Source organism: Lipophrys pholis (genome assembly GCF_963383615.2).
Source record: "Lipophrys pholis genome assembly, chromosome: 3".
In the NCBI taxonomy this organism is placed as follows: domain Eukaryota; kingdom Metazoa; phylum Chordata; class Actinopteri; order Blenniiformes; family Blenniidae; genus Lipophrys; species Lipophrys pholis.
This window is the reverse complement of record NC_137627.1, coordinates 13112070-13139448: the sequence shown is the minus strand read 5'-3', so window position 1 is coordinate 13139448 and position 27379 is coordinate 13112070. Positions and strand designations below refer to the sequence as shown.

The window sequence follows — 27379 nt, the reverse complement described above, 5'->3', positions numbered from 1 at the left end:
CTTGTTTGTTTCAATCTCATGAGGATAAAATCAAACTGTAAAATCCTCCCCTTCTGTTGTTGGATATGTATAAAGCCCAGGGATGAGATGTGGAGCTGATTGGCTCAGCTCGTAGAGCGGAGCCATGCCACTACTGGAGCTGATCATCTCGGTTCTGTTAATAGGGAGAGGACATTTTGTGTGTCAGTTGCAAGGCTTAGCACAACCACCTGAACTAACCCAGGATGGGGATTTTTTTATCGGTGGCATTTTTTCATTCCGCACAGGGCAAGATTATGTAACTGATACATTTCAGACAATTCCAGAAATCAGAAAATGCAAAAAGTGTGTATTTATAGGACATTATAACTTTTATATCTATAATAACAATTTTTACGTTTTTTTCGTGCATTCAGGTCTTATGATGTTGTTCTTTTTAGCTGTATTTTATAATGCTATACTGTTTCATTTTCATTCATTAATCTGTTGTCCTTTTTCAGCTTCAATTTCAGAGAATTTAAGTTTGCACAGGTAATGATCTTTGCTATCAACGAGATCAACAGAAACCCTGACATGCTGCCTAATTTTAAACTTGGATACAAGATTTACGGTAGCTGTGGAACAATGGACATACTGAGAGCTGCTCTTGCTCTGGCAAGCGGACTGAAACGAGAAATCCGGGATGACAACTGCACTAAAACTGAGACCGTGCAAGCCATACTGGGGCATTCGGGCTCAAGGCCAACCATTGCTTTTGCACAAGTAGTTGGAAGGTTTGAAATCCCTGTGGTAAGCAAAGTCAAAAAGTGTGTCCACTTCAGACTCAATTTGCAAAATCAATTATAACAAGTGGCCTTAAATGACACTCATATATGAATGCATGTGTCTGTTCTTTCACTCTGTGACATATCTGTGCATTTTTTTTTATTGCAGATCAGCCACTTTGCCACCTGTGCTTGTCTGAGCAATAGAAAAAAGTACCCCAGTTTTTTCAGAACTATCCCCAGCGACTACTACCAAAGCAGGGCCCTGGCAAAGCTGGTCAAGCACTTTGGTTGGACCTGGGTCGGTGCAATAGCCGTGGAAAATGAATACGGATTCAATGGCATTGCAGCATTCATCCAAGCTGCACAAGAATACGGAGTGTGTATTGAGTATTCTGAAGCATTTTCATCATCCGATCCACCAGAACGTGTCCTGAAAATAACAGAGACCATAAAGCAGTCCACTTCCAAAGTGATCATGGCTTTCATGTCACATACAGAGATTAAGCTGCTCTCTGCTGCACTATACAAAGAGAACATCACGGGACTGCAATGGATTGGAAGCGACGCGTGGATCACAGATCACTCTCTGACTGACAGTGAAGGATACAGCGTCTTACAGGGCTCCCTAGGTTTCACTGTCTCCAAAGCGAATATCTCGGGGCTGGGGGAGTATCTGAAGCAGCTCCATCCCTCACAGTTTCCCGACAGTCCGTTTGTCAGAGATTTCTGGGAAGACGTGTTTGACTGCTCTCTTGGTGAAGGTGTTACAACACGACGGCCCTGCAGTGGCTTTGAGAGTTTGCAAAATGTCAATTCACAATTCACCGACGTGTCTGAGTTAAGGTTTAGCAACAATGTCTATAGGTCAGTTTATGCAGTGGCGCACGCTCTGGACAAAGTGATTAAATGTGATGATGGAGGAGGACTGTTCTCTAATGTGAGCTGCGCAGACCCAAAACAGATTCAGCCATGGCAGGTGAGAAACACGTGAGGGAAACACTAATGATAATTGTGACATCAGACTGCATTATCAAAATCAGTGCCAGGTGATTGTAAGTGAATCAGTTATTTATATTCTCTTTACTTCTGTTCAAGGTCTTGCAAAACCTCAAGACTGTAAATTTTGTCACTGAGGAAGGGGAGCGAGTTTATTTCAACAGTGATGGAGACTCTCCAGCCAGATACGAGCTTGTTAATTTACAAATCACCAACAAAGGAAGTCTGGCAGGAGAAACAGTCGGCATTTATGATGCTTCTCTTCCAGACAGTCATCAGTTTATCATGAACAACATCCCTGTTGTTTGGGGTAATGGGTTGACTGAGGTAAAGAAGTAATGCGAACCACTTCACTAAAATCATTTCGAACATTTTTATATTGCTATTTCATATTTGTATTTTATCATTTGTTTTTATGTACAAGAATATACACCCCCGACAGGTGTTTTCATGTTTGCAGGAGGTGCCTCTGTCAGTTTGCAGCGAGAAATGTCTCCCAGGAACTCATAAGGTCCTCCAGAAAGGCAAGCCAGCCTGCTGTCATGATTGCATTCCATGTCCTGCAGGCGAGATCAGCAATATAACAAGTAAATCAAATGTATTCCAGTGTAAAAAAAAAAGGCTAATTTCGATCTTCAATTTTGACGTCTGACTTTTTCCCTCACTGGTTCCTTCCCTTGTTTTTCATTACAGATTCAATACACTGTATGAAATGTCCATCGGAATATTGGTCCAACAAACAAAGGAACACTTGCATCCCCAAACAAATAGAATTCCTCACATATAATGAAATCCTGGGGACACTGTTAGCACTATTTTCATTGCTTGGGGTTTTTCTGACGATGATCACAACCATAGTCCTTTATTGCCACAAAGAAACCCCTTTAGTCAGAGCCAATAACTCCGAGCTGAGCTTCCTGCTGCTCTTCTCTTTGACTCTGTGTTTCCTGTGTTCTCTGACCTTCATCGGCCGGCCCTCTGAGTGGTCCTGCATGCTGAGACACACAGCGTTTGGCATCACCTTCGTCCTCTGTATCTCCTGTGTTCTTGGGAAATCAATAGTAGTTTTATTGGCCTTCAGGTCCACACTTCCAGGCAATAACGTCATGAAATGGTTTGGGCCTGCACAGCAGAGACTCAGCGTCCTCAGTTTCACTCTCATACAAGTTTTGATTTGTATTCTTTGGCTAACAATTAATCCACCTTTTCCCTACATGAATATGTGGCTGTTTAATGATCGGATACTTTTAGAATGTGATCTGGGTTCAGCTTTAGGATTTTGGGCTGTTCTGGGATATATAGGACTTCTGGCATTATTGTGCTTTGCACTTGCCTTTTTGGCCCGGAAACTACCAGGTAACTTTAATGAAGCTAAATTCATCACTTTTAGTATGCTGATCTTCTGTGCAGTGTGGATCACATTTATCCCAGCCTACGTCAGCTCCCCTGGAAAGTTCACAGTTGCTGTGGAAATATTTGCTATTTTGGCTTCCAGTTATGGACTGCTGTTCTGCATTTTTTTGCCAAAATGTTACATTATCTTGTTGAGGCCAGAACAGAATACTAAGAGACACATAATGGGAAAGATTTCTCATAGTGATATTAATTATTAAAACCTTCATGTTCCACTTTTTACATGCTGCCATGTTGTGATTAAAAACTCATTTTGTGGTCCTATGTATATGTATTTTATAGCAATTGATACAATTGAAGTAAATAAAACTTTCAACATATGTAATAATGTTGTCGACATGTATTTATTCTATACAACTCAAACACATCACAACTCAAACATGAATATTGAACGCAAGAAAGAAAGAATTGTACATAAATACAGCCAAGCTACAATAATGGATAAGTTTCCTTTCCAATAGTTGTTGGGACAAATAAGAAGCATTGTATGTTATTGCAGAGAGTAAACAACGTCACTGTGACATTGTAATTATTGTTATGACTACAAACTCTGTTCAGATTTAGGGTTAGTAATTTATTTAATTTATTCATTTAAAAATGAGGGCAGATGGAGAGTTCATAAAATACGTAAAATAAAACAAGACCAAGTCATCTACAGGAATAAATAAGCCATTTTACATTCTCTGTAAGCAACGCAAACAATAACCAAATTACAAAATCCACGTGGAGTCGTTTGGTCAACACACTTGCGAAATTTTGTCCACGCACAAAAATAATACAACAATTACAAGCTCAGGCTTCACAGATCGTCACCACATAAGGACATTTAATTTTCAATGCGGAGCCGAAAAAAAAAAAAAAAAGTTTTAAAGTATGAACATATGAATCCATACTTTTTTAAGGCCGCATTGTGGTGAAGTGATTTGTGCTCCCACTTCACCGCGAGGAAATCTGGGTTCTCATACGGGCCGAGGAATTTCTGTGTAGAGCTTGAATGTTCACCCCGTGTGTGCGTGAGTTTCCTCAGGTATTGCGGTTTTCTTCCCACAGTCTAAGTGAGTGTGAATGTGTGTGTGGATGGATGGATGGATGGATGGATGGATGGATGGATGGATGGATGGATGGATGGATGGATGGATGGATGGATGGATGGATGGATGGATGGATGGATGGATGGATGGATGGAAGATCCTTGAAAAATTGGTTTGCGTTTCAGCACATTGCATGAGAGCCACATTCATTGCTGTTTGAGTGTGTGCCTGGGTGAATGTCACTAATATTGTAAACCGATAATGTAAAATATATGTTTATTAAGAAGACGGGAAAAGAATAGTTACTTTTATGATATTAGTGATATAATACAACCTTTGGCATGAAAAATAACGCTTACAACTTTTGACACAAAGAAAAACAATAGCCTGAAGCTGTTATTCCTACAAACATTTCCGTGATGCATCATAAAAAATAAAAAAAAATCATCACAAGACATACAAAACAACACTGGAGGAAAAACAGAGATAGGCAAATAGGACCCCATCTGCTGCATCCATGACTCCACTCCAGTGTGGCAGGTGCAGCAGGGCTACAAACAGCGGACACAAGGGAATAAACATTGCAGCAGATTGCTCCAACCTGTGACACAACAACAGGAAGAACAGGTGGCTTATTGCTTCAAGCAAACTAAATAGGGTCTGTATTAATTAAAACCTGTGTCACAACATGTGACTGTTGCATGTTATTCAATTAAGGTTTTGTTTTGATTTTTACTCCATCTCAACTTCAATCCTTTTTCTTTTTTTTTTACTTTTAACAATGATTGTGAAATGAAAGTTTGTGGCTTATTGAAATAAAATGTGTATTTAAAGTAATTTTAAAGTTGTTTCCTAATCTCAGTGTCCTGTATATAACCATTTAAACATTGGATATGAGCTTTAATGCAATTCTGATTGGCTATCATGGCTTCATGCTTCTCGTTACACTGCCCCCTACAGGTTTGGCATGCTCAAAGTAGCACTGAACCAGGTGTATATGTGGGTCCATGTCAATTAAGATTTTTTTTTTAAACTTAGAGGAGGAAATATATGTTTTTGTAAAAACCCTGGTACGTGTAAACGTGGCCCAAGTCAGGTTCTGGTGTAACCAATGACATGCAGTCAGGTCGTGACCCTGATGAGAATGAAAAGCATGCAGATGAGTTTCCTTTAGACTTTTTCAGACAGTTTGCAGAAATATTTTGGTTATGCAAACTGATTGTTGCAGCAGCCGTCTGGCTGGTCACAGGCAATCTAAAGGCCTTTCCATGCTCTCTGCAAGGCGCATCTGCAGACTGTGGGCAGGCCGCGGGTGCGCACATGATTGCATCCATACTACACTCTGGGTTCACATCCGTGCGCATTCCATGTAATGTAACGTAATGATCCCGAAACTATCTCCACTTCTGCTCCCTGGCATTCTCCACCTTTCCTAAAGTATTTTATGTTTCACATCAGGAGTTCTGAGCCATCCGGCTCTTTATTTGCTTTTAAATTGTGATTGTTCAGACAGAGAGACGGAGGATCTCCTCACACAAGCGCCCAGTAGGATCTGACATATGTTCCAGTCGGCACACACTGGTTGCACGGTCACAAAATTTGGGTCGCGCGCGGTCGACCGCAGAGGGGTCGGCGCGCGCGGTCGACCGCAGAGGGGTCGGCGCGCACCCTCGCGCACCCTCGCGCACAGGGGCGGATGATGATTTTGACATCATGCGTACACTGTGCACACGTGGAGACGGAGAGCATGGAAAGGCCTTCAGAGGTGAAAATGATGGATGTGGAAGTCCCGGGCTGGTGGGTTTACTTGTGGTTTGCAAATGAGGCCGATTCCACGTATTGTCAAATTCTCTGAAACACCTTTGTAGAACGTTCAATTCAGCTACGGCTCTGGTGGACATTCTTGCAGTCAGCATGCGCTCTCAAAACTTGCAACATTTGTGCTGTGTGATAAAACTGTGCATATTCTTCTGTCACATATTGTGACACCCCACTTCACATTCGAACGAAGACACAGTGTTTTTTAAAAACCTCCACTGTGGCCAGAGTTTTCAGAAATCGTCCTTTGTGGTGACTCATCACTGCGTTTATGTGTAAATGCAAGGCCCAAATGCAGAGAAATATCACTGTTTTTGTGAATACCCGGGTACATGTAAACAAGGCCTTAGAAAAATGTGTGAAAAACTATTCACACATCTCTATATTTTGAAAGAAATAGACCTTTTGTGTACCAAGAAACAGTATTAGATCTATAAGTTCAACTTGTGAAAAATGGGAGCATAAACAAATGAATTGCGTTTATACTTATGTTATGTTCGTGTAAAAAGGAAAAACAAAACAAAATTGTTTGTCTTCAATTAAGTCTCTAATTCAGCCATAATGTAATTTTAAGATTAATTCCTGTTTTGTCCAATTGTTGGCTTTGTTGATATTACGTATACCAACTTCTGTAAGATTAGGTGATGGAGGGTATCTCAGCATTTTATAAAGCTTTTGAAGAGAATAGAGAAAGCTCAACACTTTACCTTAAAAATAAATGGGAATCAGAGCTAAAGATTGACATTTCAGTTAACGACTGGGACAAAATGTGCTTGACTCAATGTTCTACCACCAGCTCACCAATTTGGAGGGAGTTTGCTTGGAAGAATCTCACTCGATTCTTCATAACACCCCAAATTAAGACTCGACAATTAAAAACCCAACAACCATGCTGGAGACTCTGTGGTGATCAAGAGGGACATCATTCACATGTTTTTTGGTGCTGTTCTAAAATAACACCGTTTTGGAATATAGTAAATGCAACTGTAAACACCATATTGGCTTACGACATACCAAACAGCTGTGCTGTCATGTATCTTGGTAAACTTGATGAAGCCGTGCAGAAGGAAGATCGATATCTGGTGAAGGTTTTACTTATTTCCAGTAAAAAGGCTATCACTAGGAACTGGCACAGAGTGGAGGTGCCGAGCGTGGATCAATGGTTCGAGATCATCAGGGAGATCTATTCAATGGAACAGATGACCCACCACTTAAGACTCAAGAGACACATATTTGAGAGGAACTGGAAGAAATGGAACACCTACAAAGAACGTGACACCAACAACTAAATGGACTAACAAAGCGGACCGAGAGAGAAACATACATATTGGAGATGCCCCACTGTATTTTTGTTCATTATTGTTTGTGATTGTTTAAAAATGAAAATAAAAAGAAAGTTTGAAAAAAAAAAAAAGATTAGGTGATGGATAGAATTGTGAGAAAGTCTCTGTCGTCAATGTTTACAAAAAAAATCCAAACAGCAATAACTTGAAGAAGCAATTTGCAATTCTTCTTCTTATGACTATTGATGTTTGCATAGCTGTATCATTGTGGCCTTGCTGTGACAGATTAGGTACAATATCTTGAACATGTGTGCAACTTTAATGACTGAGTTTAGGATTAACAAGACCAACAGGAGTTTTAGTGAAATAGTAAAAGTAAAAAAAAAAAAAAACTCTCTTTGAAACTAAAGTTAACATTTAACATTTTATTTTTTTGTTTGAGTCAGAAAACTGTCTCAGAATATTTGCTACACAAATCCCATGTGTATTGCAGTCATATCTACTATTCATGCCTCACATCCTTGAGGTCTGGGAGCAGAAAAAAGGAAAGATTTGCATGGATTACTGAGAGTGGCCAGCTCAGATTCCTCCTACATTTGGGTATCAGAGAGGAAGCTATAAAACACATCCTTTTCCTGAAATGCGCATTCCAAACGTAAGGCTACGAGATGACAACAGTCACATTTTTCTTCCTCGCACTGTTGACTTGGATGGTGTCGTCTGGCAGATGGCTCGGCCTGAACCAGTGTGGTGAGCTCAGTCAACATGGGCAAGGTGAAGAAACGATAAAGGCCTTAACTGCTTCATGTGAAAACACCGTCACTCAAAGCAATGACATAGCAGAAGTAACTATTCCAAGCCGGAGGTGAGTAAACTGCTGAGTAGTTAAAAGTGTCACCTGTCCATTTCCTTCTGAATTGCGCTGCGTCTTGCTCATTAACACCTTTTTTTTTTTGTCAGGACTGGAATACCCTGGTGTTGTTTCCCACAGATCTATCAGCAGACAGCATGTAATTTAATGATTTTCTCATCAGGGAGTCTACCTGAATAATCTGAGTCTAAATACCATATTGAGGGAGCCCTCAAAAGACAATTAAATGATCTCTAGAGCATTTGAGTCATTTACAATCTGGCGCCAATTTATTGTAATTATATAAAAGTAATGGTCTCACTTCTGTCTTATTACGCCCCCAATATGCATTTAATTACACGATGACATTTGTAAGTGTCTCTTAAACGTTTTTCAGAGTTGGCTGGGTAATTTGAATTAATCCTAATATGTGAAAAGTGCAATCTAACATGATGTCTCCAATTTTCTGTTGCATTTTCAGATCTTGTGAAGTCAGCCTTATCTTGGAGAACATTATTACCCAGAGGTGCCCAAAAGGCATTACTGCTTTTACTGGTGTATATTTAAACTTCATTGGGCCTGTTTACAAGTTGCAAAAGTCGAAAGACGATGTGAATGCAAAGAAGAAAAACAGGCATGTCTGTCAGAGCCAAACGCCTCAACTTGTCCTACAATTCCTGTTAAACGCCAGCTGTGATCTACCTACAGCAGAGGTGGGTATCAGATTAATTTGGTCAGAAATCACACGCCAAATCCTGATAAAATGTTTCAATAATATTGTTTGCTTGTTTTTAGCTTTCCTTTATACAGACAAAAGTGGATACTCAAAGCAAAAACCTGGATTACAAGAAGAAATGCCACTCTGTTCCCCTGAGAGCTGTCCCTCTGCAGATCTACAATTGGAAAACAATGGCTCATATCTGTATTTGGGGCCTGCAATTCAAATCCCGGGTTGGTTTTGTGTACCAACAGTATACACCTGCAATACTAGAATGTTTTACGTCCGCCCGTCAAGTGATCCCGGTTCACTCTGAAGTATTGGGAAGTGCCTACATTGGGATCTGCTCCACTGAGGTTTGTGCACCAAATTGTCAGCAATATGAAATTGACAGTCAAATGTGCAAGACTGAAATGTGTCTGACACACAAAGCATGTTTCAGCGTTGCAAGTGGTTGTACATGATTAGCAAGCATTATAGGATTTACAACTGGGTATATTCCTGCAGGAAGATAATCTATATTATTAGGAAATGAAAAAAAATAATTTCACAATGACACATTGGTCATAGATAGTTATTTCAGCTGCATACATTTGCATCTACAAGTGGAAGACGAACTCATTTTGTGTATCAATCTGCAGATTTCATCTATGTGCTATTCAGACCACTGTCCAGAAGAAGCATTGCTAACTTCACCAGGTAATCCAATAACATGTGTTCATCACTCCAAGCAGAGTCTACTTGACTATGACAGCAATTTCTTAATTTCCTACAGACTTCGTCAGTGTTTCTTCAAGGAGGGTGGAGAGTGTCAGACTTGCAAAGTTATGCAGATTGAAGGTTGGAGTAATATTTTTACCAACCATGTTGCTGCTCGCAATCTACAGTTCAAGAATAAAGCTCCCATCAAACAGAGTCGGCCATACTCATGGTAAAAACTCCACAATCATAATGCTGTTCAGCCTCACACTGCCCTGTTTCTTAACGACAACATCTACATCAGCTGAGTCCTGTGTCGTAATGGTGTCTCTGCATTGTCCTCTGGGGAGAACTGTCCACATTTTTATCATCTGCAAAGCAGCTCATAAGGTCATAAGAGGTTTCTGTCCCATAAAGAAGCAATTTATGGCTGTACCTTTTAGTGTGGTCCTTCTCTGGATGACTTTCAACATTTCTGGACCAAATAAAAGCCTGAAACACTGGGCTAAAGCCATACTTTATATAAGTACTCAGCTACTCACTACTTTGTACTTCCTGTGACCTTTCCCAGTTTGATACAAATGATCATGACTGACATTAAATATCTTGAGTGTTGTCTTTTATGTAGCACTGTTTGCCTACCTTAAATTCAAGAGTACCATTGTATTTGTACTGGTTGTGAGGTTCAACAGGGTGATTTGAAGGTGCTGTATCTTTAAAGCTGTCATATGATAAATAAAAGCCATTGAGAAAATGGAAATTAAAAATTTTAAATGTTCAGTTTCATATTTTAATTAGGTTATTTCAATTCTGATCATTTATATTTATGTGGAGTTTTTGACCCTAATTTAAAGTCTTTGGATCCTTGAAATGACCTGCCTTCCAAATATTATATTTTAGACACCTCCTTACATGAGCTGTACAAAAAGGTGTGTGAAAACATACAATAACATATTTGTATTGATATACTGTATATGTATCGATCAATATAAAAAGAAAATGTAAGTATTGGATAACGACAGTATTATCCTCCCAAAATAAATATGAATGGCCTCCTGGAACTTGTGTCAGCGATTGTCAAGGCAAAATCCCAAAATTCAAACAGAGAAAAGCCTGGAGCACAAGGACCGCAGAAATTACAGGGACACAATCACTATTGAAACACAGACTAACCGGCAGGCGGGACACACAATAAAACCCCTGAATATACTGCTGCCAGGAGGTGCAGACAATCACACACTCAGGAGAAAGACATATAGGGGCAGAGAGCAGCAATCAGACACAAGGAGGGGAAGTCAAGGAGCCTGAAACGAAAGACAGTCAGAATTGCAAAATATCACTGAACAAGAACCATGACAAATTGGTCCATTGGAAGATTGATTCAGAGACTCCGATAAAGATAGAAAAAAAACATATCTCCATTAAGGCAAGTGCTAAACTGAGAGGCTGCTTTGAGAACATGTTCAATCATTACATTTGATTTGTTATTTACGTAAAAAGGGAAACTCCACTCATAAGAATTGGTCCACCTTGCTGATACCAGCTTGGACGTCCTTTATCCTTTGGGGCAACCTCCAATTTTTTTTGGTACAGATTTAACATGATTACGTAAATATCTAAGTATCAGAATAAATGCAAAATGGGAGATGATCCATCACATTGCAAGACCTCGATGGGATACAGCACAGAAAATATCTTATAATGCAGTATGCTGTATCCAGAACAGACACAATAATAAACAGCACAAACATTTCAGAAATTGAAAATCACATTCCGTGTTAGCATCAACCCTTCCCAGTATGTTGTGCATTTGGGAACACATGCCAATTTTCCATTGCCAATTTAGTACACATCCACCAAGGACATTAAAAACATACAAGTTGTTTCAAACATGCATAGCTAAATCCTATACATACAATATAAAATACAGAAACAAAAAATAGCATTACCCACATTAAAATATCTAAATACGCACACAAGTAGAGACAAAAGTAATTTTCTTGCTATATTAGCCCCACAGAAGGACAGAAACCGCACTAATGTAGGCTGCAGTGTTTAAACAATCCATGAGAGGTAACTAGAAGCCTAAAATGTAATACAAATATCTCCCACATAACACAACGTGAATCGTAAACCTGTGATACAAGCCGAAATGAGTCTTATTAGAAATGACAACCTTTTTATAAAAATGTCCAAATTAAGTGTAAAATACAGCATGTTTGCACAAATTTAGTTCTGCTGTGAGTTTTGTTGATTCAAAACTTTCATTTCAATAACTCCATTTAATTCAGACCTTTGTGTCCTCTAAAGTCAATCAGCCACATTAGGTTCAGTGACGTGTGATGATCAAAATATTCATTCGAGGATAGGTAACATGCACACATTGGCTGTTGGCATTATTCTTACACCAGAAAGAAAATCTATAAAGGTCAGCGCTCAGGCCACAGTTGCTTTAGTGGAGGGGAGGGTGTGTCATGATGGGTTGGATCATTTTTATTGTATTCACCCTGTTGGCAAGGATAAAGTCAGAAAATCAAACATGCAAACTGATTGGGCAAACAGGGTTCATGGAATTTTCTAAAGAAGGTGACCTTATGATTGGAGGAATTGTTTCCATGACTAGTACACGAAAACTGGTAAAAAGTGACTACCGGGAACTTCCAACGTTCTACTGCTCAAAGTAAGTGACATGCTTAAAATGTCTTACAGGGTAAAGGTAAAAAAAGATGTGCTGGAAAATGATCAGCTTAATGGCTTCGTGTGGTCCCTTAACACTGTCTTTCTAGGTGGAATGACAGAGAGCTGAAATTTGCCAGGACAATGATTTTTACTGTGGAGGAGATCAACCGAGACTCTGCACTCCTACCGGGAGTGACTCTGGGTTACAGGCTGTACAATGGCTGTGGGACTGAGAACCTGATACGGGCAGCTGTGGAGGCTGTAAATGGAAATGATTCAAACAGCTGCAGTGGTCGGATCCAGGCTCTCTTAGGGCACTCATCCTCTGGAGTGAGTGTAGGCATAAACCGAATACTGAGCCCACTATCAATTCCACAGGTGAGACCAAATAATGGGGCGCGACCTACACATGCTTGTTGCAATGTTAATGTATGTATCTGTCCAGAAACATGCACAATCCTTATACAATGACTTTTAATTATTTTTTTTTATGTCTTTTTAGGTGAGCCACCTTTCTACCTGTGCCTGTTTAAGTGACAAAAGAAATTTCCCAACCTTTTTCAGGACAGTTCCAAGTGACCGGTTTCAAATCTCTGGTCTGGTACAGCTTATGAAATATTTCGACTGGCGCTGGGTGGGGGTTATCTACAGTGTAGGCGTATATTCAGAAGAGGGTACGGCTGAGTTTGTGCAGGGGGCAAAAAAAGAGGGAATATGTGTTGAATATAGGCTGTCTTACTCAAGGGCGTCTGCAAAATCATTCACCACTATTGTAGAGACACTCAAGTCATCTACATCAAAGGTGGTTCTTCTGTTCGCATCTTTTTTTTACACCAAATTGTTCTTGGCCAAATTGGAAGCTTACAACATAACTGGAAAGCAGTGGGTTGGCACAGAAGCTTGGATCACACAGGGATACTTGGCTTCTGTTGAGAGAAAGAGCATTTTACAGGGGGCAATGGGTTTTGCCCTTCCGAAGACATCCATACCAGGTCTTGGTGAATTTCTGCTCAGCTTGAAGCCATCCGATGAGCCACACAGTGCTATCGTTAAAGCTTTCTGGGAGAAGTTCTTTGACTGCAGCTTCTCTCCATCAAATACCTCAGTTCAGTGCACTGGTAATGAGGATCTGAAGAGAGTTTCCAGTGACTACACGGAGGTGGCATACTTCAGGGGAGAGAATAATCTGTACAAATCTGTATATTCAGTAGCATATGCGCTGCATTCACTCCTGCAATGTCAAAACGGCTCAAATCCAACCACAGGAAAGCCCTGTGTCAGCATGAATGAAGTTCAGCCGAAGTTTGTAAGTAAATATGTTAGTTTGTCTATTGTTGACATAAATTGTGAAAAAAAACAACCCTGTTTGAATTACTAAATTATTTTGAAAAAGAAGTGTCGAATGCTTTTGTTTTACTAACATGTATTTTTTGTGTGCCGATGTGTAATATATTTCTCTCTGCAGGTGTTGGAGCATATTAAATATGTAAACTTCACAACAAAGAATGGTGCCAAGGTTTTCTTTGATAAAAATGGTGATGCAGTTGCCCAGTATGAAATAGTAAACTGGCAAATGAAAGAAGATGGCTCTGTTGAAATTATAAATATTGGCCAGTATGATACCTCTTTTGAATTAGATGGACGATTTAAACTGAAGAAAGATGTCAAAATCGTTTGGGGAGGAAACAGTACTGAGGTGATTTCCTTTACGACCTTCCATTATTTGAGATGTGTTACAGTCTTTTTCTCAATGACGCTGGGCAAAACTAATGATACAACAAAATATGCCTGCAAAACTGGCATATTTTGTTGTATCATTAGAGTTCAACCATGTTATGTCTAATCAGGTTCCAAGGTCTGTCTGCAGAGAGCCGTGTCCACCTGGGACTCGCAAGGCCATAAACAAGAACAGACCTTTGTGTTGCTTTGACTGCTTTGAGTGCCCTGAGGGAACAATCAGCAACCAGACAGGTAACAATCATGACCCAAAGATACAATTACAATTGTCTTTTTAAATATTTTTTAATTCTTCTCCTGTCTGATGTTGGTTTTTTTTCACAGATGCTCCAGACTGCCTTATATGTCCACCTGAATTTTGGCCGAATGAAAACAGAGACCGATGTCTCCCAAAACCAACTGAATTCCTTTCTTACAAAGAGATCATGGGGTCACTATTAACTGCGGTTAGTATTATTGGGGTGTTTTTCTCTCTCCTGATATCAACAATATTTTGGACTCATAAGGATACTCCCATAGTGAGAGCCAACAACTCTGAGATGAGCTTCCTGCTGCTCTTCTCAGTAAAGCTGTGTTTTCTTTGTTCTCTGACTTTCATCGGCCGACCCACTGAATGGTCCTGCATGCTGCGGCACACAGCATTTGGGATCACTTTTGTCCTGTGCATTTCTTGTGTTCTGAGTAAAACTGTTCTGGTTTTAATGGCGTTCAGGGCAACACTTCCTGGTACCAACATAATGAAATGGGTTGGGCCGGGGCAGCTGAGACTCGGCGTCCTGTTTTTCACCCTAATTCAAGTTCTCATTTGTATACTTTGGCTGACAATCAACCCTCCATTCCCTCACAAGAATATGAGACATTACAAAGATACGATCATTTTGGAGTGTGCACTGGGTTCCCCTGTTGGATTCTGGTCTGTGCTCGGTTACATCGGAATCCTCGCCATCTTGTGCTTTATTCTTGCTTTCCTTGCTAGAAAATTGCCTGATACCTTCAACGAAGCCAAACTGATCACCTTCAGCATGTTGACATTCTGTGCGGTCTGGATCACGTTCATACCAGCATATGTCAGCTCTCCAGGGAAGTTCACTGTAGCGGTGGAGATATTTGCCATTCTGGCATCCAGTTTCGGTTTGCTGGTTTGCATTTTTGTTCCAAAATGCTACATCATAATATTCCGTCCCGAACAAAACTCAAAAAAGCACTTGGCACTAAAAATGCAACAAAAAGCTGCCATTTAAAATACAGTTTTGTGTTTGTGCTCAAAAATGTAGGAGCTGTTTTAGAAGTTCACTTGTACAATGAGGCAGCTTTTTGTAGTTGAACAAACTCTTACTGTAATTCAAATAAATGGATACAATGCAATCAATGATGTGGGGGCTTCCTTTTTAATGACCAAATAACTGCAGACAGAGATTATGCCAAAGTTTAAGTTTGTAACAGAACATAGTTATAGTAAGCAATAGCGAGAGTAAGAAATCTAGTAGGTCAATAATGTTCAGCTAGAGTGTTTCACCTTGTAAGAATTGTAATTGTAAATCCTGAGATGTCATAAAGGCATGTGCCTCAGCTGGCTTGTTATACTAATAAAACTATTTTCCTTGAGCCCATCCAGAGGCTCATACAGACTGTTCTGGAGATTCAGAATAGAAAACTCCAAAGATAACCATTTAGTTAATGTTGTATATTATAATTAATTTATAAATGAATTCCATACACTAGAAAACAAACACAAGGCAAGGAAACCATGAAAGTGAGGGGTTTCATAATGTGATTTAGTTTTCAATAAACTACATGGACAAAAACTTAATTATTTGAATTCAGATAAGAAGGCCACATGATTTCATCACCACTTCTAGTTTCAATATAAATGCATAGGTCAGAGATGAATGATTATTTGATGGTTTTTTTAAGTGGAAGTAGAGCCAAATATTGCTCATTCCCTGTTAATTCTAGCAAGGCCATAACCATAATGTCCACTGAACAAAAATATTAATGCAATACTTTTATTTTTGCTCCCATTTTATTCTATGTACTCAAAAGGCCAATTTCTCTTAAATAATTTCTCACAAATTTGTCCAAGACCACGTTCACACATACCCGGGTTTTTATAAAAAATGGATATTAAAAAATAAATCTTCATTGACACGGTCCCGTATGTTCACCTGGTTCAGAGCTACTATGAGCATCGCAAACCTGTAGGAGGCAGTGTAACAGGAAGAATGGAGCCATGACAACCAATCTGAATCCTGGAAAAAACACTATGTCGCGAAAGGTGACGTAAATCCCCACCTGTACCATTTAGGTACAAATGGCGAAACAGAGTTTTTTCAAACCTCCACCGTGGCTGGAGTTTTCAGAACTCATCGTTTGTGGTGACTAATAGCTGCGCTTTTGTGTAAAAGCAGGGCTCAAACGCAGAGAAATATCACCATTTTCTAAATACCCAGGTACGTGTGTAAACGTGGCCTAAATCTGTCAGTAAATCATTGGAGCTCATGGCCATAAATAATGAAGTATCGACAGGTTGTTGGATTACTGTAGTCGGGTACTAATGGCACTACGGTCAAGCCAGCCGTCTCTGGTTTCTGTTTGGTGGACTGAGCCGCTGCGTTATTGTTATGGTCGTTCATATAGTGAACTTTACGGTAAAGTCTTGGAGCAGAGCCTATCTTAGACTCTGGGTTTCTATCTCTGATTAGAAACTTGTGTGTCTTAACCAGCCTGTGTAGATATTTGGTAGACGTGTTCCAACACGGATTTGGAGTCAGTAACCTGGGAGTTTTTAAGCTTAAATAAAGTATTTTTTCTTAAAAGCGACCATAGAAAGAGCTGTATCTTCATCAGCTGATGTGATCCAATACAGACTTGGAGTCAGTGGGTCACATTACCTAGTAGATATTGAGCAAAAATACAGTATTTTTCATGGAAACATGAATTTTGTTAAAAAAACATTAAAAATCTCAAAGATCATAAGTAGTTATACAATCCAACACTGATCTGGAGTCAATCGTCTACATGACCAAGAAGCTATTGAGCAAAATTACAGTATTTTTCATAAAAATGTGAATTTTTTTCATAAAGACCATTAAATGCTAATTAAATGATATGTGTCTTGATAATTGTGAGTCGTTATATGATCCAACACTGATTTGGAGTCAGTGGGTGATGTAACCTGGGAGCTATCGAGCAAAATTACAGTGATTTTCATAAAACGTTTTAACATTTTTCATAAAAACCATTCAACCCTAATGAAACGAGGTGTGCCTCAACAATCATGAGTATTTATATGATCCAACACTGATTTGGTGTCAGTGGGTCACATGACCAAGAAGCTATTGACCACAGATAAAAAAATGTTTCATAAAAATGTTAATACTTTTCCAAAAGATCATTAAATGCTAATAATCGTAAGTAGTTATACAATCCAACACTGATTTGGAGTCAGTCAGTGATGTAACCTGGGAGCTATTGACAAAGATTACACAATTCTTCCTATAAATTTGAATATTTTTCATAAAGACTATCAAACACTAATTAAACAATGTGTGTTTTTTATAGAAATACATAACATTTCTCAATTGTGAAAAAATGTCTTCTAAAACATTTGTTAGATTCACTTATTTCAAAAAATTAAAAAAAACAAACTTAAAATGACCTGACCAATCGTTAAGCGTTTTGCTATGCCTTGTGGGAAATTATCAAACCTTATGACATCATGTTTGACTTTATTTCAGTTGTTATAAGACCCACACCTACATAGAAAAAAAATGAAAACATATGCTGCAAACATGCATGAAGCAACTGTGGTGTTTCTTTGTTCCGTACTCTACTTGAATGCAGCGACTGGCTGTGAGATGCTTGGTAGGTTTGACATGCCAAGCTTGTTTAAGCAGGGTAACATAATGATCGGAGGCATTTTTCCAGTTCTCAACAAAGAGATTGGCAGCATTTCAACATACCAGCAGGAGCCTCGGAGTGTGAACTGTGCCATGTGAGTTGTATTGAATCAAACCTTTCTTTATTCTTTCTTTTGAAATCTTATTTATACAGCAGCAGTGATGTAATCGCATCTTTTTCAACCACTTGATTGCTTTTAGATTTGATCTGCGTGCTTTTCGATGGGCTCAAGTCATGATATTTGCCATTGAAGAAATCAACAAAGATTCTGCTCTCCTTCCAAATATATCACTTGGCTATCGGATCCAGAACTCCTGTTCATCTCCAACAAATACTTTACGGGCTGCACTGACCTTAGCAAGTACAGCAGAAAAGATAGAAAATAATTCTTTTTGTCCCCCCAAGATATCTGCTGTCATTGCAGAGGCTGGATCAACTCAATCTTTGGCTGTGGCGGGGATTCTAGGACCATTTCTCGTGCCAGTAGTAAGAGATGATGTTTTTACTAACTCACACATTTGAGGATTTTCAAATCTTGGCTTCAACCTATTTTTGTGTTATTTCTTCTTTTCTAGGTAAGTTACTTCTCAACATGTGCCTGTCTGAGTAACAGGGATAAATATTCGTCTTTCTTTCGGACTATCCCCAGCGACTACTTTCAGGCAAAAGCTTTGGCAGCTCTGATCAGACATTTTGGCTGGAAGTGGATTGGTGCCATACAGTCAGACAATGATTATGGGCGGAATGGGATTCTGGCTTTTACTGAAGAGGTTAAAAAGTTTGGGGTCTGTGTTGCTTTTGTTGGAACAGTGAAACGTACATACGGCTTGGATAAAATTTTAAAAGTTGTGAAAATGATCAAACAGTCAACTGTCAAAGTAATTATGGCTTTTACTCCAGAGGGTGACTTTTCCCCTTTAATGAAAGAGGTGCTGAAACAGAATATCACAGGTATTCAGTGGATAGCGAGTGAGGCCTGGATTACAGCACCACAGCCCTCCACCCCTGAAATGTACCAAGCTTTTGGGGGATCCCTTGGATTTGTGGTGCAAAAGATGGCAATCCCAAATTTAAAACCTTTTCTTACAGCTATAAGTCCTTATGCAGATCCAAATGCAGCCTTTGTTAAGGATTTCTGGGAGATTATGGTGGGCTGCAGACCTGTTTCACCTGGGATGCACACAGGCACTGACACTGAGCCTCCAAATAAAATATGCTCTGGAAATGAGACGTTGGTGAATTCCCAGGATGTGTTCTTTGATGTGACACAGCTCAGAGTGTCCTACAATGTGTATAAAGGAGTTTATGCTGTGGCGCATGCCCTCCATCAGCTGATATTCTGCAAATCAGACAGTGAAAGAAGCATGCAGCCATGTTTGAATATTTCAGATATTCAGCCAAAACAGGTGGGAATAAAGAGAACAACACAGAAACAAATGTATGCAAAATGTCTTTCTTTTTTTTCTTTTTCTTTTTTTTTTAAAAGGACTTATTAATATTTCATGAATATTCTATTTGTTTCCCCTCAGGTCACTGATCAACTACAAAAAGTCAATTTCAGGAATCAGTTTGGGGATGATATCTTTTTTGATGAGAATGGCGACCCCCCTGCTTCATATGACCTTATTAACTGGCAGCTGAAAAATGGACAGGTGCAGCATGTGACCATGGGCCATTTCTCTTCTTCGGTGAATGGTGACTACAAGCTCAGCATCAAGGAGGATCAAATAGTGTGGAGGACCGGAAAAACAGTATAAAAATAATATATCTAAATGCAATTTTTTCCTTAACTTTGTGTTTTGTTGAAGGAAATGTTGTTTCATAGTTCCTTTTCATTCTCAGGTACCCACAGCTCTCTGCTCTGATATTTGTCCAGTAGGAACCAGAAAAGCTCAAATTAAGGGAAAACCCACTTGCTGTTTTGACTGTATACCGTGTGCTGATGGGACTATTGCCAACTCAACAGGTAGACACACATTTCAAAAGCGTACACCAAATAGAAATTGCATCCAGAGAATTAAATGCTGTGATTTAGAAGTTGAATTCAGATTCAGATATTATTGAATGACACTCAGAAGCAGAAGCAAACTGCCAGTATTGAGCAAACATTTGTGTTTGTGTTAAATTTTTTGAAGACAACGTGGACTTCAAGGAATAATTCAAAATACGATGTCGAGAATAAAGTTGAGATTACTATATGTGACCGCTTCTAAAAAATGCCTTCCAGTCAGTTTGATGAACTGGTGGAACTATACTTCAGAATCAGCTTTTGTAATAAAGAAATTACTGACAAACAGTATTAGGAGTTTGAAGAGACTGTGTCAAAAACTGTGACTGTTCCGCTTTACATAGGTGCCAATTTTTATTTTTGCCGGTGGGTGCACAATTAATATGTAATACATAAAATATGATATAATGTGAAACATATAAAAATCACAGAATTGTGACTATAGAAGGTTGCCTGCTGCTTTTGAGCAACTGCTTGTACAAAAGATTTCATTGTTTTCTGAATATCCCATATATATATATATATTGCAAATATATTGCAAATGTATATTGCAAATGTATGTATATATATATATATATATATATATATATATATATATATATATATATATATATATATATATACATGGGATGTCTCAGTGGTAGAATTCTTGCCTGTGACACAGGAGGCCTGTGTTCGATTCCTGACCAAAACAAAATACTTTTTGAAATGCACTTATGAATTTTAAAGATGCAGTTTTGATTATTCCTTTTTTTGACTGGCGAACCCCTGGTGGGTGCTCAAACACCTACGGGGTCTGTGTCAATCTCGAGTTGAACATCCAAAGGATAAACCAAATGAGCTTGGAAGAGATACACAGAGGAGTTATAGGGATGGACCAGAGGAGACATTTCCACTTTATTCTCATCACTGGATGGATTTCAACTTTATTGTCAATATTGTATTTAAACGTTTTTTCTCAAAGTGCATAATGAAAAGAAAAAAAATCTACCTTTTATAGATACAATTTCTCTTGAGTGGCCCTATTACTGTTCAATAATATGTCATTATCAATGCACTACGTTATATTTTACTGTTTTAACATGTATGTTTGGCTTTTGACAAAGCATTATTTTTCATTTTCTGTGATCATAACCACGGATTGCCACGTTTTTCCCCAACAGGTGCCTCAGACTGCACACCCTGTCCACAGGAGTACTGGTCTAATGAGAGGAAGAATGAGTGTGTTCCTAAAATTATTGAGTTCCTGACATATCGTGAACCGCTGGGAATAGCTATTACAGTAGTTTCCCTGGTTGGGGCCCTGCTGTCATTAGCCACAATTGTGGTTTTTATCCACTACAGGGATACTCCAATTGTAAAGGCCAGCAACACAGAACTAAGCTGTTTCTTACTGTTGTCTCTCTTCCTGTGCTTCCTGTGTCCTCTCACTTTCATTGGCAGACCAACAGTCTGGACATGCATGCTGCGCCACACGGCCTTCGGTGTGACGTTTGCATTTTGTAACTCTTGTGTCTTGGGGAAAACTATTGTTGTCGTCACAGCATTTAAAGCCACTGTTCCCGGCAGCAAATTAGCAGGAAAGTTTGGTCCTGCGCAACAACGGATCATTGTTTGTTCCTGCACTTTGATTCAAATAGTTATATGTGTATTGTGGCTGAAGTTAAACCCACCCTTCCCTGATATGGTTTTCAAATACAGTAACAAGAAGATAGTTTTAGAATGTAACCCGGGCTCTGAGGCTGCTTTCTACTCAGTCCTGGGTTATATAGGAATTCTAGCAATCATCTGTTTGGCCCTGGCGTTTTTAGCAAGAAAATTACCTGACAACTTTAATGAAGCCAAATTCATCACATTCAGTATGTTAATATTCTGTGCTGTGTGGATCACCTTTATCCCTGCATATATCAGCTCTCCGGGAAAGTTCACTGTAGCAGTGGAAACATTTGCAATTTTGTCTTCAGCATTTGGATTGTTAGTCAGCATCTTCGCACCGAAATGTTATATAATATTATTGAAGCCAGAAAGAAATACAAAGAAAAATGTTATGGGAAAAGTTTGATTGCAATAAAAATATTTACATTTTAAAGGTGGTGGAGTCCCTTTTTTTCTTAAAAAAAATGCATAGTATATTTATTAGATAGTTTAGTTCACACGAAAAGCAATGTGTTTTTTTTATAATGTATAGCTGAGTCCAACAAGCATCGTGGTTAGTGCACCTTGCTCCACTGGCTTCTGTGTGGAGTTGTCATGGTCCACCTGGGGTTTCTCCATGTACTCCAGCTTCCTCCAACAATCTAAAAGTAAAAAAAATGCCACATGTAATGATGCTAGATCAAGGGCAAACTTATTTACATCGTCAAAATGAGCTTCAGGGTCCAAAGTAATAAAATAATGGTGTTTTGGAAATCTGACTCTGTGCCTCTGTGGGAGAACCCGATGGCGACCTGTGCATCACTGCCACAGTAGCTTCCCCGTCAGACCCACATAGCATGGAGGAACACCCCTGCAGCAGAGGCTCGACAGCGGAGGAGGCGTCGGCTCAGCTGCTCGGAGACTTCACCCAGCTACAGCGGGAGCAGGCGGAGCAGGACCATCAGCTGATGGTGTCACACCTGCTGCAGAAGGTGAAGCAAGCCAATCTCCTTGAGTTGCTGCTGTCCCAGTTGGGGAATGCGCTGGATGACCATTCCGCCCCCGAGAGACAGACGGCGCACACAGACACATGGAAGAGCCTGTAAGAGGTTATGGGTCTGCGTGTTGTTTTTGAATTTAGCTTTCATTTAATTTATTAAAAGAATGGCGTTTTGAAGCTGTGTCCCTGTATCTCTGTGGGGGAACTCCTTGGTGACAACCACAACTGCTACACATACACACACACACACACACACACACACACACACACACACACACACACACACACACACACACACACACACACACACACACACACACGCACACACACACACCGTATATATACTAAAGACCAGAGACATGAGTCACAGAGTTATGATTGTTTTGCTACTCACTAAACAAAGTGAGAGACCAGCAGAGGCATGCACCACATCTACGATCAGATATGTTTCAGTATCAGCTGTCTGCAGTTTTCTATAGCATTCTGAGTGTACTTTGAACAAAATTCTAAATTTTTGGATAATTTTATCTGAGCACATTTGGTACAACAAGAATAAACAGAGTCTAATCCCAGCAGCAAATGTGATCACGCATTGTGTGAAGACCTTTTTCAATGGACAGATTAATGGGTCCTTATCCAAGATGGTGGTAACATTGATGCCAGCTCCTCAATACATGAACGGTCAAGGGTATTGAACTTTAAGCAGCAGCAGTCCTCAAATACAGATGAATCACATTACCTCAGCATGACTGACAAAAAGGGGAAGTCAATCCAGTGCACATGAAAATACAAAAAAATAAATAAATAAAATCCAATCAATGGGTAAAACTGTTTCATTGTTTCCAGAGGTCCGAGCAAAAGGCTAACTTACGTAAATACACAATTGTTGCAACCAAGGCATACAGAAGACCATCTCTGCGTGCACAACAGGTCAAATCTTGAAGCTGATGAGCTGCAGCAGCAGAAGACCACAGTGTGCACACTACCTGAGCAAAGAGCATGAAACTGACGCTACAGTCTCAGTTACAGCACCCTGAAATTGGGCAATGAAGATTGTCAATTTCAATTAACTCTATACATTTATTAAAAACATTTGTTAGAACACATATGGACAGCACTGTATTGATCATTATTGAAGACGTCACTTTTCCCAATTGTGCCAATGTGAGACTGCGGTGTCACGAGGGAAAGAAGTCAACCTGCCGTTAACAGCACAGCAGTTATAAAAGCTGTGTCCTTACATGCATTAGATCATGTGGCACCATCATGCACAGGGCTGTTTTGATATGTGTTTGTGTTCTCAGTGTGAACACAGCGTCTGGCTGCGAACTGTTAGGCAATTTTAACATGCCAAGTTTGTTTAAGGATGGGAGCATAATGATAGGGGGGATTTTCCCAGTTTTCAACAAAGAGATAATCAGCTCTTCTTCATTTGAGAGGGAGCCTCAGGAAGTTAACTGTGAAGGGTATGATTAGTATTTGTGTGCTTCACACTTGCATGTATTGTTTTGTTTTTTATATCTGCTTTTGTATGGACATGTGGAGCTGCAGTTCTGTCACTTGATAATTTCTTACATTTATTTAAAAAAAAACAAAAAAACTTTCAGACTCGACCTGCGCGTTTTTCGATGGACTCAAGTCATGATATTTGCCATTGAAGAAATCAACAAAGATTCTGCTCTCCTTCCAAACATAACGCTTGGATACAGGATCCTCGACTCATGTGCCTCTCCTACAAACACTTTGCGTGCTGCACTGACACTGGCAGGCGGATCAGAGGAGGCAGAAATGGTTACTTGTCCTCCAGCTGTATCTGCTCTCATAGCAGAGTCTGGATCAACTCAATCCTTAGCTGTGGCTGGGACTCTGGGACCATTTCAAGTGCCAGTAGTAAGAAAGAAACATCTTTTATGGATACAATGCCATTTGTCATTTATTATTATTGTTTGTGATATTTATTTGCCTTTTTATTAACCTATTTTTGTGTTATTTCTTCTTTTCTAGGTAAGTTACTTCTCAACATGTGCCTGTCTGAGTAACAGGGATAAATATCCGTCTTTCTTTCGTACTATCCCCAGCGACTACTTTCAGGCAAAAGCTTTGGCAGCTCTGATCAGACATTTTGGCTGGAAGTGGATTGGTGCCATACAGTCAGACAATGATTATGGGCGGAATGGGATTCTGGCTTTTACTGAAGAGGTTAAAAACTTTGGGGTCTGTGTTGCTTTTGTTGGAACAGTTCTTCGAACGTATACCCTGGATGAAATCTTAAAAGTCGTGGAAATGATCAAACAGTCAACTGTCAAAGTAATTCTAGCTTTTGTTCCTGAGGGTGACCTTTACCCTTTAATGAAAGAGGTGCTGAAACAGAATATCACAGGTATTCAGTGGATTGCGAGTGAGGCCTGGATAACAGCGGCCCGACCCTCCACCCCTGAAATGTACCAAGCTTTTGGGGGATCCCTTGGATTTGTGGTGCAAAAGATGGCAATCCCAAATTTAAAACCTTTTCTTACAGCTATAAGTCCTTATGCAGATCCAAATGCAGCCTTTGTTAAGGATTTCTGGGAGATTATGGTGGGCTGCAGACCTGTTTCACCTGGGATGCACACAGGCACTGACACTGAGCCTCCAAATAAAATATGCTCTGGAAATGAGACGTTGGTGAATTCCCAGGATGTGTTCTTTGATGTGACACAGCTCAGAGTGTCCTACAATGTGTATAAAGGAGTTTATGCTGTGGCGCATGCCCTCCATCAGCTGATATTCTGCAAATCAGACAGTGAAAGAAGCATGCAGCCATGTTTGAAAATTTCAGATATTCAGCCAAAACAGGTGGGAATAAAGAGAACAACACAGAACCAAATGTATGCAAAATGTCTTTCTTTTTTGAGAAAAAAAAAGACTTCTTAATATTTCATGAATATTCTATTTGTTTCCCCTCAGGTCACTGATCAACTACAAAAAGTCAATTTCAGGAATCAGTTTGGGGATGATATCTTTTTTGATGAGAATGGCGACCCCCCTGCTTCATATGACCTTATTAACTGGCAGCTGAAAAATGGACAGGTGCAGCATGTGACCATGGGTCATTTCTCTTCTTCGGTGAATGGTGACTACAAGCTCAGCATCAAGGAGGATCAAATAGTGTGGAGGACCGGAAAAACAGTATAAAAATATTATATCTAAATGCAATTTTTTTCCTTAGCTTTGTGTTTTATTGAAGGAAATGTTTCATAATTCCTTTTCATTCTCAGGTACCCACATCCCTCTGCTCTGATATTTGTCCAGTAGGAACCAGAAAAGCTCAAATTAAGGGAAAACCCACTTGCTGTTTTGACTGTATACCGTGTGCTGCTGGAACTATAGCCAACTCAATGGGTATATACACATTTCAATGTCATTTAAAGTATTCCATATTCCACTGAACATAGGGAAGCCAGTATACTGTACAAGGTTTAGAGTCGTGGATATATGTGCTTTTTGAAACCATGAGATCTAAAATTATACCACATGCTCTCTCTTTTTTCCCCCCAACAGGTGCCTCAGACTGCAAACCCTGTCCACAGGAGTACTGGTCTAATGAGAAGAAGGATGAGTGTGTTCCTAAAATTATTGAGTTCCTGACATATCGTGAACCGCTGGGAATAGCTATTACAGTAGTTTCCCTGGTTGGGGCCCTGCTGTCATTAGCCACAATTGTGGTTTTTATCCATTACAGGGACACTCCTATTGTAAAGGCCAGCAACACAGAACTAAGCAGTTTCTTACTGTTCTCTCTCTTCCTGTGCTTCCTGTGTCCTCTCACTTTCATTGGCAGACCAACAGTCTGGACATGCATGCTGCGCCACACGGCCTTCGGTGTGACGTTTGCATTTTGTAACTCTTGTGTCTTGGGGAAAACTATTGTTGTCGTCACAGCATTTAAAGCCACTGTTCCCGGCAGCAAATTAGCAGGAAAGTTCGGTCCTGCGCAACAACGGATCATTGTTTGTTCCTGCACTTTGATTCAAATAGTTATATGTGTATTGTGGCTGAAATTAAACCCACCCTTCCCTGATATGGTTTTCAAATACAGTAACAAGAAGATAGTTTTAGAATGTAACCCGGGCTCTGAGGCTGCTTTCTACTCAGTTCTGGGTTATATAGGAATTCTAGCAATCATCTGTTTGGCCCTGGCGTTTTTAGCAAGAAAATTACCTGACAACTTCAATGAAGCCAAATTCATCACATTTAGTATGTTAATATTCTGTGCTGTGTGGATCACCTTTATCCCTGCATATATCAGCTCTCCGGGAAAGTTCACTGTAGCAGTGGAAACGTTTGCAATTTTGTCTTCAGCATTTGGATTGTTAGTCAGCATCTTTGCACCGAAATGTTATATAATATTATTGAAGCCAGAAAAAAATACAAAGAAACATGTTATGGGAGACAGAAAGTTATGAGGTCTTTACTACCTTTATGAAACATACTTTAATGTGGGGCAGCAAGATTAGACATTATGCACGTTCTTTTTATGTCCGATTAAAAAGCTGTGTCTTGTGAATAACTTATTGAATCAATGAACAAACAAATACATAATTGTTCATATGCTTTTGATTTATTTTAGAGTTGTGATATGAAAATATTTGTCTCATGCAAAAAAAATAAATGCATAGAAATTAAGGTGACTGATTTTTTTCATGTCTCATATGTGAACATTATTCTCTCTTGTGTGTTTTGTAACTTGAAAGTAAAGAATAAAATAACTAAAGCGTAATTCTGTCTGATAATCTAACAGCAGTGATATCATCCATAATCATGAAGGAGGAAATAAGAATTGTATCATCTGCACTGGAGGGCAACAATGGATTACAATATATGAGA

General features: G+C 39.5%; 2 protein-coding genes across 2 annotated transcripts; both read left to right on the top strand.

Annotated features, from left to right (window-relative positions):
• Positions 1–513: 513 nt before the first annotated feature.
• LOC308107400 (uncharacterized protein) lies at positions 514–21940 on the top strand (the record flags this gene model as incomplete). The annotated part of the gene is made up of 13 exons (XM_080459721.1): positions 514–768; positions 913–1722; positions 1842–2069; positions 12011–12234; positions 12341–12611; positions 12736–13539; positions 13699–13929; positions 14081–14204; positions 14295–15178; positions 18446–18655; positions 19400–19621; positions 19713–19836; positions 21042–21940. 13 exons carry the CDS (start codon positions 514–516, stop codon positions 21938–21940), a joined length of 5286 nt encoding a protein of 1761 aa, XP_080315847.1.
• A 2190-nt stretch (positions 21941–24130) lies between these two features.
• On the top strand, positions 24131–26958 carry LOC308107399 (extracellular calcium-sensing receptor-like; the record flags this gene model as incomplete). The annotated part of the gene is made up of 5 exons (XM_080459720.1): positions 24131–24403; positions 24518–25348; positions 25460–25681; positions 25771–25894; positions 26054–26958. Exons 1-5 carry the CDS (start codon positions 24155–24157, stop codon positions 26956–26958), a joined length of 2331 nt encoding a protein of 776 aa, XP_080315846.1. The 5' UTR covers positions 24131–24154.
• Between the last annotated feature and the right edge of the window lie 421 nt (positions 26959–27379).